General features: G+C 34.6%; 1 protein-coding gene across 1 annotated transcript in view; it reads right to left on the bottom strand.

The window, feature by feature from the left end:
• LOC109545059 (huntingtin) overlaps positions 1-12,365 on the bottom strand; it is a 63,066-nt gene extending 50,701 nt beyond the window's left edge. The window contains exons 1-9 of the mRNA XM_048666680.1: positions 12,333-12,365; positions 12,192-12,272; positions 11,955-12,138; positions 6,886-7,164; positions 6,322-6,463; positions 6,033-6,193; positions 945-1,131; positions 656-847; positions 448-593 (exon numbers count right to left, since the gene is read on the bottom strand). Of these exons, the coding sequence (XP_048522637.1) occupies positions 448-593; positions 656-847; positions 945-1,131; positions 6,033-6,193; positions 6,322-6,463; positions 6,886-7,164; positions 11,955-12,138; positions 12,192-12,271 (1,371 nt within the window). The 5' untranslated portion in view covers position 12,272; positions 12,333-12,365. The remainder of the gene's footprint in view (positions 1-447; positions 594-655; positions 848-944; positions 1,132-6,032; positions 6,194-6,321; positions 6,464-6,885; positions 7,165-11,954; positions 12,139-12,191; positions 12,273-12,332) is intronic.
• Between the last annotated feature and the right edge of the window lie 53 nt (positions 12,366-12,418).

Raw genomic sequence — 12,418 nt, 5'->3', positions numbered from 1 at the left:
AACTCGGAAATCGTAAATTTTTCAGGTAAAACGGTTGAAACAAACATAAATTAAAATTGAACGGCCAATCTGAAAATAACAAAAAAAAGGGGGGGTTTCATTTAAAAAACCAGAGTTGGTAACTACCACACGTTTATGATGCACCCTGTATATTGGAAAGTAATTTTAGAATGTGGACCTTTTAAACGTGAAAAACTTTCGTTGGACGAATTTTCTTGTAAACTTCATATTTACTGAGATATCGCACTTTGACGCACTAATGAGCAACCCTGTATACTGACTGACTATATAGTCTCCGATACAAGTTCTCCATGATCGCAGCGATTTCGCCTTTCCCTGACACAACTACCAAAGGGACCTAAGTGACCAAAATAATTTAATATCGTTGTGAATGTCAAACTATTAAAAAGAGCTGTACGAACTAACACAGTAATTCAATAAACTTACGCATAATTCATCTTTTTCTATAGGAAATATATGTGTACTTTCACTACTGTATTCTGATACTTGTTCTTTTAGCTCATCTAACTGATCACTTCCGTTTGAACTTTTATTGTTTCTTTGGAATGATGTGGAATGTTTTAAGAAATTAACTAAAAATATAGTAAACTAGAACTGGTCAACTTAACAACTATTTTTTTATTTCTGCTTTTACCCTCAGTAACTGTGCTCTGGTCGGTCACACATTCCACTGAGTCACGAAGAATGATGTCATCCAAATCGAGAACTGACAGTCTAGATTCCACTGAACAGTGTTCAATGTCAGAATCGATTGTTTCCGTTAGCTTGCATTCTGAAAATAAGTATTCCTCAAGTGACGCGTTATTATAAGCCCCACTCAGCTGACCTAGAAATATAATTCCAAGACATAATTAAACAGCATTGTTAAAATAAATATGTATTTTTGTATTTAGTGTCCCCGTTTTGACAAATCTTGTACTTACTGGAAGATCGAGTGCTCGTAATAGACATACTTTTATGTATCCTGCTACTACTGAATCCATTCGAATTTCCTAATTTGGCTTGCAGGTCATCTGGTGCATTTCGAAGTAAAACAGTGAGCGTATCCAAAGACGCATTCACTATATTATGGTCTTTGTTACTTAGGTAATAAATGCACAGTTCATAAATCTGCAACAGTTTTTATCAATCAAATTTCTATCAGTTACATCCAGGGTGATTCAAAATTGAGGTCAGTCATATGGATGATATGGATGACTTATAAGCGATTGTTTTTAAACTAAACAAAAATTAACAGAGTACAGAGAGACGTCGCAAATCAAATCTGCAAATGTTTTCCAAAAACTACTTTTGCTGTTCAGTCACCAGCTGGGTAGGAGAGTTTAACGGTAGGCCTGGGTAACACTGTGTTGAGTCGCGCTTTTGAGTTGTTGCCGCTCTGTGAGTTAATGAGTTACAACTCATTGATTAATGAGTAATACGCTATTTATTAAAGCGGATCAAAGCTTTACGAGACTCGAGACTGGAATTTTAACAACTAGAAAAAGCAAAAATCATCAACATGTTCCCAACAACGCAACTGAGTTACTGAGACGGTGCGTTGAGTTGGCGCAACAAGCCATAAAATATTGTCAGTTTGCCATTATATTACAGTAAAACATTAGGGAAAAACGCGTTATTCTGTTTAGAGTATTTTGCTTAGAAATCTTGACATAAAAGCGAAGAAATCGGAATTAAAAAAAAACAAATTATTCAGAGCAATGAGGGTGGCAACTTTTACAAATCTTTCTTTTTACACTTTTGCTCTCTGATCGTTTTTTTCAAGATAATTGTGATAAATGTTTTCAAGATAATAATGATTGTGAGAAAAGACGAAAAGCATCAGAAAATAATAGTTTTTTTGCGCTTTTGATTATAAACTTTTAGTTTTGTGATTGGTCTTTGCGAAATTAATGATCTTCAGGAAAAAAACCGGATAAAGTTATTTTCGTTTCTGTCCCGAATTCGACGCTAGAAAAAGTTTTTGTAAGATTTCTACGAAGCTATAAATTTATCTTGTAATTTTTCTCGTAAAAGACCTCCAGATTGTCAGTATTTTTAAGTGAAACTCTTCAAAATAGAGCGTTTTTGAGTAGAAAGTAAAACAAGACAAAAATGCAGTCAAAACTAATAAAACATAGTTTTTTAACAAACTGCAGTCTTCAGAGGGATAGGGGTGACGAGTTTTCCAAATAATGTATTATAAACTTTTGCTTATTCTGTTCGATTTTTGATAAAAAAATTATTTGATTTTTGCCCCGAATTCGAAGCTGGTAAGGAATTTTCAAACTTTTTCAAAGCGACGAAGGAGGCGAGTGTTCTAATAAAATTGATTTAATTTTTTTTGCAGAAAATATCTTAAGATTGTCAGTATTTTTAAGTGAAACTTTAGATAATTGAGCGTTTACAAGAAAGAGTAACTTTGCTAAAACTGGAATATTCTGAAATTTTGAAGAAACTGAAAATATTATTAGCAAATGGCCCTTAAAATAAATCTAAAACCAACTAAAAAAAAGTTTTTTTTTTCATCAAAAAAGTCAACATTTTCCCAGCAACGCAACTGAGTTACTGAGCCGCTGTGTTGGGTTGGCGCAACAAGCCATTTGCGCAGCATTGCGCCAACTCCTAAAAATTCACTGAGTTACCCAGGCCTATTTAAAGGAACACATGCGCGCTCATCAATGCACTCAAGCACTCAATCAAATATGTCTAAACTACTGATGAAAGGCAAGGGTTTCAGTATGACACCAATTTATGACCTGAATGTGACCATTACTAACGTCGCAAAACTTATTTAAATAAGAAGTATACAGTGCACGTAAATAATGAGACCTCTGTCCTTTATAGCTACTGTCGCAAAATTTGGAATGCTTAAAAAAGATCAAATTATTCATCTTTTGACATAAAAATGACTGCTTAAAATGTCATTTTCAAAAAGTGACAATCTTCGACGCCATTTTCGTTTACTTTTCCTAATGAAATAAGTGGTCGAGTGACATTTGTTTCAGTGGTTCTCTTGGTATACAGAATGTCCCATGAAGTAAGGTTAGTATTAATTAAAAGTAATTGTACATACTTTCCTGACTGTGTTTCAATTCCAAATCAAAATCAATTCCTGGGCTTCAGTCATTTATTGTCTATTTATCAATTAAAATACGTTTCGGTGTTTTCCACCATCATCAGTTTCTATGTGTAGCGTTGTTGCTACTTTAAGCCTTGGCCTATGTTTTCTATATGCCAAAACATATGCCAAGGCTTAAAGTAGCAACAACGCAACACATAGAAACTGATGATGGTGGAAAACACCGAAACGTATTTTAATTGATAAATAGACAATAAATGAGTGAAGCCCAGGAATTGATTTTGAATTAAAAGTAATCTTCAGTTCACATTTTATTTGTATATACAGGGAGATTCAAAATTGGCGTCATTCCTCTGGGGGTGTTTAGGGAGTAAGGAAAAAATAATTTAAAAACTAATTCTTATCAAAAACTGAGATATAACCAAAAAATTAATCTGAAATACAGCAGCAATGTTTTTGAAGATAATCTGCCTCATTAAGATTACGTAAATACCTGTTGCTTCGTAAATATCAAAAGCTAAAGTAACCATAGACAAACACAAAAGGTGAGGTTGACATGCAGTGAAATAAGTTAACGTGGTGCGTCGTAACGAATGTTAAAAATAAGGTTAGGTTAGGTTAAAACCTAAGGTTAGGTTAAACATTGTGCTGATTGGCACTGAAACCAAATATGAATCTGTAGGCTTGAAAAGAACCGTTTTGAAATGTGAACTCATAAGAGTTGTTCGAACTTCTGCTCTTTTAACTCCTTATGTTTGTGCCAGTGTAATAACTTTATCGTGCACTCTTCGCAGCATTCTGGGCTCACATTTTGAGGAGAAGCTTCTCATATTCGTTTAATTAGCACCTGCTCGTCTTCTAAAGCTCTAGAGAGATTAGAAAATGCCGAAAGGTCTTAATCTCGATGAAGAAAAACTCCGAATCTGCTCGTCAACGCTAGAAGGAGCGGCATTGTCATTTTCATGACTAACGCAGATAGGAACTGACTGATTGCCTGTATAAGCAATCCCTCACTAACTGGCCAACGGCTTCGGGCGGATGAGCTGGTAAGTGGAAAGGGCAATATTTTGTCCTGAGACTGAGAAACCGGTCTCGAAGTCGGAGTTACCAAGAAATGTTCAACGGCATAAGGATGCAGAAGGCAAGAAGAAGCATTAAATATCCTAATAGATATATCTAGTACAATTATCATGGATGTGCAAAACGAACTGATTTCTAGTACTGACCATGGACGGAAACCAAGATCTGGCAAGAGAGGCATATCTCAAGACAACAGGGGCTCTCAGGTCTTCATCCGGAGAAACCCCTGTGTCGAAAATACATTCAAAAACACAACCACTCATACAATGCATATCGATCGGTACATGGAATGTCAGAAGTATGTATGAGCCTGAAAAAATGAACCACGTCATACAGGAGATGCAAAGATTAAACATCGACATCTTGGGCATCAGCGATTCAAGGTGATTGGGTGCAGGCAACTTCTGTTGAGAAGTACACGTATAGTATCAACGGTATTGTCAGAGCTATGCATATGTAGGTCTCTACATATATCATCTCTATATTACACATCATAAATGTATAGATAGCGGGGCCTAATATAAGTGAGCGGTTGGTGGTGGCACTGACGCCGAAAGAACGCCCAATCGAGAATTAAACAATTTTGATCAATATAGTTTCATTCACCGGGCAAACAAGAGTTGTTTATTTGTTTAAACATCATTCTACTAACACGGAACCGTGTACTCGTGGTAAAACGGATACAACCGACAGGTACAATCTATTTCTCAGGAAATGAAGACCAGCTTATAGATATAGTGACGCGCCGCGTGGTCTCTTTGAATCCCAAGCATTGGTTACCGAAAGCGGTGGAGACGGGACCGCTATTTCGTCGTTAAATTGTTCATCGATCGGCCTCTGGCATGGTGTTCTCACCATCGGTGGGGTGGCGGAGTCTGGCCATATTCAGCAAAGCCCTTAACTGAGTGTCCGTTGGTTGTCATAGCTTAAAGTTCTTCTCAAAAAATAGATCGGCCAAGGGAAATCCTAAGCCCACAGCTATTTCTCAAATAGTTTTAACAAGTCCCGTTCTTCCTGGGAGATAGAAAGATTTGGCGAGGGGGACTTCTTAGGTTTGGGCTTTTTTACTTTTTGCAAAAAACGAAATTTTTCGTGATTTTTTTGATTTGAGATTTTTTCTAAGCACCAATTACCGAATTCACGTCTCTTTAAATGATCAGTTGGTTTGAGTTCTTGGGTGAAAACGATTTTGCATGGATGTAATCCAACGCCGTTCGAAAAATTCGCCAAAAAGACGTCTTCCCTGGAAAGTGTCAGTTGTGCAATGTCCCGACTACTCCTGGAAGACCCCGTTGCAATTATCTCCAATACATGTTCATATAGAGAATATACGACACCGTGACAACCAAGAGAAAGGTGTCATTGTTGGTTGTCACGGCGTAGCATATCAAACAATTTTGAAATGTGACACGAACGTCGTGACACTGTGACGTTCGACTGTTCAGACAATGAAATTCACATCATGACATTAAACACGCCGTGTGAACGAGCTTTAAATCCCAATTTGAAAAATGCTTGTTATTCTTGACAAAATCTATCTACTATTGTAACTACCTGTTAATGACAAAAACCATCATTGCTGCTTTAAATTTTCATCAAAAAGTTGTAGAATGCTTAAGTACTCTAATCGGCTACCGATCAAACATGAGACCATTTCAAAATAACACTTAATTAGAAAAGTTCGACTTTCAACTGCTAATATCTTCTAGAAAATTTCGAAAAATATATTTTCAATATTTTTCTCGTACTCTCCCTGTGAGTCCCTATAAGCCCTAAAAGGAAATGACCCCAATTTGGAATCATCATGTATTTCTGGTTCTATTCGAAAGTCCCTGTAAAAACTGAGACCAATTTCACTCTACTTACTTACCCCCAAAAGTTTATTTACTGGTATATGATCAATTGATTGAAATTCTGTTGAAGACCCATTTCCATCGACGTTCTTAAGCTCCGCTAATAAAACTTTTAAACAGTAAAGAACCCCTAATATCGCCCAGGCGGATTGGTTAATGTCTAGTGGTGTTAAAATATCTAAAAACAAATATTCTCTTTCAATTAATCATATTATTAACATATTAATAACATTAATAACAGATTTGGTGTTCGTTAGTAGTAATAAACCTGAATATAATTGCATATATAAATTATCTATTGCTTACCCAGCAGATAGTTAAGGCAGTACGTAAAAAAGTAATGGGGTCGCCTGGAATTAACACATATTGACAAGATGCAATTTGATGATGTTCTTCTAATGGTTGCAGATGGTTTTACTATATTTTGCAAAAAGGATTCAAGTAAAGCCTGCAAATAATAAAAAAATAAGTAAAATAAGTACAATTTATCGCAGAAAACAATTTTACAGTAGTACAAATATTCCATCTATATTTACTTGCAAGTCTATTTTATACTCTTTTCGTTGCTTGGAAGCGCGAAGATTGGTTTTTCTATGTAATTAAATCACGACATAATTTTCAGCAATGTCATCAACATGAAATATATCATTTTAATTTTAACATTTTTGAAAATTTAAATTTTAAACTGTTAAACGCTATCCAGGCAGAAATGCTTATTAAAATAGTTGAAATTCGATTTTTTGCTGTAGGATATTTTAGAAATCTTGAAAAAAAAATGTTTCAATATTTTTCTCGTACTCTCCAAGTGAAATCCTATAACCTCTTAAAAGGAATGACGCCAATTTTTAATCACCCTGAATATATTCTTACCTTGATTTCGTTATCAGGTGAAAAAACTCCAAGTGATTTTAAAAGTTTTGGAAAGTTTGTGGCCAAAGTTTCATGGACTGCTTCTTCGGCTCTCTCAGTAATTCTAATAAGGCTAGGGAACAGTTTTGCCACATAAACTTTGCCTATATGCGGTCTAATGTGGTGTGATAATTCAGAAAACCTCATCAATGCAGCTCTAAGAGATTTAGAGGATCCATTTTTCTTAATCTCCTTGTGTAAAGCTGCTTGAATAGTTCCTAAATGTCCGTCAATGGCTGCCTACAAATGGAAGTACAGTATTAGATTAGAATCAAATATTTTACTTGCGATTTTCAAATAATTAGTTTTACTTAATTATACAGTTACAACAGTTATAAATATATTCTAGGTAGGTATGTAATAGATATATCTAGTACAATTATCATGGATGTGCAAAACGAACTGATTTCTAGTACTGACCATGGACGGAAACCAAGATCTGGCAAGAGAGGCATATCTCAAGACAACAGGGGCTCTCAGGTCTTCATCCGGAGAAACCCCTGTGTCAAAAATACATTCAAAAACACAACCACTCATACAATACATATCGATCGGTACATGGAACGTCAGAAGTATGTATGAGCCTGAAAAAATTAACCAATACCATACAGGGTGTCTGTCCAACCATACAGGGTGTCTCAAAAGCACATGATCAATTATTTTTTTAAATAGCGAAGGAATGATACGATGCATTTTAATTAGTGATGGGAACTATCGAATTATTCAATAGTTGCAATTTAAAATTTAATTCATTTGAATTATTTGATAGCAGTGTTTTCTAATTATCGAATAATCCGATAGCTATAATTCCATTGCAATGAACGAATTCTAATTTGAAATAATTAAATTTTCCACTTTGGAAGCCAAAGAAACAAGCAACGAAGAAGCCTGCAGATAAACAGAACAAAATCCAAAATAATGATAATTGATCGGCAAGGAAATAACAGACCTCAATAACCGAGATAAACTCAAATAGTTTTACGATTAAATTAAAAATATACAGGGTGAGTTTTTAACAACGAATGTTAAATGGACAAAGAATTGTAGTTTTGAATTCTCTACTCCAGCGGTTATCAAACTTTTTTGGCGACGGAACCCTTTTAAAGAACTAAATTTTTAACGGATCCCTAAACCCTAACTAAATGTGTATGTTTATGTGTATGTGTATTATTTATTAATAAGCATACAAAAAACAGGTTTTTTGGAATGAAATGAAAATTGGTAGTCAGACATAATCGGCTGCGGCAAGTCTGCTGCAAGTCTAAATATAGTTTTTTTCAAAATGGCTACGCTTCCGGAAACATCGAAAATCGACGATATCTTGGCTTTTTTAAATGGAAAGTCCCTATTTTGATTTCATATTTGTATTCAGTATTAAATTTTGAATTTAAAATGTCCATTGGTCAACACTTATCTGTCATAGTTTTTGACGATGTCACATTTATTGCAAAAAAATTGTTATTTGAAAAATCATAACTTCTGAACCATTCCTATTTTTTTATTTAATTTTCAAAGGTTGACCGACATTTTGCATTGATTCTGGCACTTCTGTTATCCGTGTGTCTGCTGCGGTGTTTCAAAGTTAACAATAAGAAAATGCCTGCATTACGGTTTCTGATAAAAAATTCAAATTTACGGATTACTATAGCCGACCACTTACAGTACGAAAACAGTAATATTTCTTCAAAAAAGGGCCAATAACTCAATAAACGACTTTAGATGAACGTACACAATGTTAATAAAAGTGGACTTAAAATTCAATTTAACTTTTTATTTGGCGTCAGAAATAGTAGTTGCCATTTCGCAAATCGCATCGAAATCGCAGCAGAAGCATGAAACATAACAAAAGTGTCAGAATCGTTGCAGAATGTCTGCCAAACCTTTGGGAATTGAATTAAATAATGCCGACTTAATTATTTGCAATGGTTGAGGAAGTATGAATTTGTTAATGAACCTCTGCTACCGTTTTTTTGCAAAAAATGGCATAAGTCAAAGACAAAAAAGTGACAGATAAGTGTTAACATATAGACATTCTGAAGCTAAATGAAAAATATGAAATCAAAATGAGAACTTTCCATTTAAAAACCGAAGATGGCGTCGAGTTCCGGTAATTCCAGAAGTGCCGTCATTTCGAAAATACTATCTTTAGACTTGCACCAACCGATTATGGTGTACCGTAACTGTAACCGAAAATTTGTAGAAAATTGCATTCCAAAGAAAATGGCATGAGACATTTCCATAAATTAACTGTAATTTTTAACATGACACAAACTTGAGTTTTTTTTATGGAAACCATATTTGATTATGCCTTAATTTGATTAAGTTAGTCATGAAACATAGTATAAGACATACAGCATTGTTTCCATAGCAACAAATAATAACAACATCTTTCAATTTTTGACATTCAAGTTTAAATTCAACTTAGAAATCTAAGATAGTTTTATTGGAAAAATGAATTATTTCAATCGACGACAAGACCAAGACACGCGGGGCATGGTTAAAACCTACATTAGATGTGATAAAAAGACGTGCCTCTGAATACTATTAGACTTAGAGACTAACTTAGAAATATAAGTTAGTTAGTTATTAAAAATATGAATTATTCCAATCAAGACAAGCGCGACATTATTGAACCCTACATTAGATGTAATCAAAATCCTGGACGAGCCTCTGATTACTATTTTGAGATGTATTTTAACCGTCGCTGGCTGTCCTTGAAAAAATGCAAAAAATTATCCGACAATTTGTGCACTTAGGGAAGTGTTACATCGCCAAGAAATCCTCCAACTGTAATCCAGAATCCACAGATTTCAACCAGAGAGCGGCATCAACCTCTCTGGTTGAAATCTCTGAATCCGGGACTTCCCAAAGCACCGTGATGAGAGTTAAAAAAACACAAATTTCATGCGTATAAATTATCAGTATGAATCGTGATTTGTTTAATCGACACAATGAATATATTTGAACTCAAACAAATCCTCACCACTTTGAACAAAGAAATGGTGGGTTCAAAAATTATTGGTCCATTTATTTTTGAAGACACCTTAAATGGAAGCCGGCTTCTTCAACCGTCTTCAATCTTCAACCTTTGGAATGATCTGGATATTATATTGGACGACTTAGATTTAGAAACAGGACGTAATGTGCAATGGTTTCAACATGATGGAGCCCGTCCGCGTAACGTTGCCCAAGTGCAGAATCATCTGGACGAAGAATTCTCTGCCGCTTGGATTGGAAGAATCGGTACTATTTTATGGCCACCTCAATCACCATCATTTTTTTTGTGCGGGAGACGTAAAAATCCCAGTTTATAAAAATAAATATGACAATTTAAATGAACTTAAAAGAAGCCGTTGTTAGAACATTTGAAAATATTGATGGTCGGGCAGTTCGAAAAGCAACTTATTCAGTTTTAAAGCGCTGCAATGTTTGCATTGATAATAATGGTGGACTTTTTGAAAATATTTTGCCATAAAAATTCTAGTTTCTAGCGGTCAATTTTAATTATTATTAGTATGTTTTGATTTTTATAATAAACACAATGTCAGATAATTAAAAGATGTGGTTATTATTTGTTACTATGGAAACACTGCTGTTTGCCTTATATTATTTTCCATGACTAATTTATATCAACTATATTAAAAAAGTAAAAAGCATTCGCTTACATTTCGTTTTCGGAAAAACCTAACGATAGGATATATCACTGAACTCGTAATAACATGCTTTATTTAATAAAGGCATAATCAAATATGTTCCATTTAAAAAAACAAAAGTTTATGTCATATGTCAAAAATGAGAGTTAATTTGTAAAACCGTCTTATGTCATTTTATTTAGAATGCAATTTCCTAAAACTATTCTATTTAATGTGTTTCTGTCAGAGTAATACTGACTGAACTAGGAGATATTTAAAAATCTGTCATAAATTAGTTTACTTCAAATATCACTTGACACCTGACAATTTTGAACAAAGAAAAGTAGTTTTGAGAACAGCAAAAACCACAATTCTTTGTCCATATAACCTTCTTCGTATCTGCTGCTATCCCTGTACTAATCATCCAAAAAAACTCACCCTGTATAACTAACAGCTAAACTAACAACAAATAATAGAATATATCAATATAATTTCATGTCCACATGTTTCGCATTAAAATTGATGAATAATAGTTATGACACTTTATTTGCACTTAATCTTGAGCGTTTTTCATAAATCATTAGACCTCCTTTAGAGAATATCCCCTCAACAACTGTTTTAACGTTTGTTTATTCAATGAAAATCAATAAACATTTAGGTAGCCATATTTTACGAGTTACGAACTATGAATAGTGCGAGACGATGCAAATGTATGACATCTGGGCTACAGACTGATGCACTCGAGACAGGATTGACTTCTTGAGAGTAATGAGAGTATGGCAAAGGGAATCGGTACCGGTACCTAACACGAAGCAAATGCTGGCGGCGTCGGCCGATTCAATCGATACGAAATGAACGAATCTCCTGATACGAATCTATGTGGTATGAATCACTAAAAAAATTCGAATCGCCCACCTCTAGGCCACAAATGAAAACATTTTGTGAACTTATGTGTAGAACGGGAAAACCTAATTACAGGCACCAATTCGGCAAATTTCACGGAGCGTTTAATGAGTTGAAAAATAATATTAAATAATACAACCAGGATCAAGAGGGACAGAGGATTGATTTATGCATGATGGTACAGAGCAAAGCATTTTGATGAAAATCAGTCAAAGGATTTATGTACCTACGCATAAGAATCTCGAATACCTGGCCGGACGCTCTGTACAGAAAAACAGAAAGAATAAATTAGCTAATTACCATAGTAGAAATTTAACAGCGTTTCTGAGTTTAGATCCAGTATAGCCAGACAGAACGCAATCATGTTTGGTGGAATAACTTAGGTGTGCTAAGTGGAATCGACACTTAAGTCAAGTTATCTTGCTCCCGCTGACGCTGTCTGAATCACTTCGATAGCTAATATATAAATAGTAGTAGAAAAACGAATACACTTACTTGCATAATCCTATTTAAACATTCATCACTAGTCATTCTCACGTCGGCGTCAGTATCATCGCACAACTTTAAAAAAATTTCAATGGATACTCCAAGCAACATAGGGAAGCTTTTCGACACTTTTATTGTGGGGTTCGAGCATGCCTCTGATATAACATAGCAATGGTGAATTTTCTCTTTTTTCCTAAAACATATTACCATTTTGAATACAGTTTGAGTATTATCTGTTTAACATACTTTGCTTGTTCAGGAGGTTGAATGGTTGTTAATGCCATTAGCACGTCTAATGATTTTTGCAACTTTTCTTGAGTTGTCATTCTGTAAAAAATTAAACATCGAAGTTGTGGAAAAAACAAAATACAACAAATTTCTGTTTACAATTCGATCACCTGGAAATCAGCTGTGCTTTGACAAGTGTGACAGCGATAGGTACATGAAAGTATAGATAGCCCAATCTGAGACAT

Source organism: Dendroctonus ponderosae, unplaced genomic scaffold (genome assembly GCF_020466585.1).
Source record: "Dendroctonus ponderosae isolate FM_Combo_2020 unplaced genomic scaffold, Dpon_F_20191213v2 Dpon_F_20191213_5, whole genome shotgun sequence".
NCBI classification, from domain to species: domain Eukaryota; kingdom Metazoa; phylum Arthropoda; class Insecta; order Coleoptera; family Curculionidae; genus Dendroctonus; species Dendroctonus ponderosae.
This window is presented reverse-complemented; position numbering and strand designations above follow the sequence as displayed.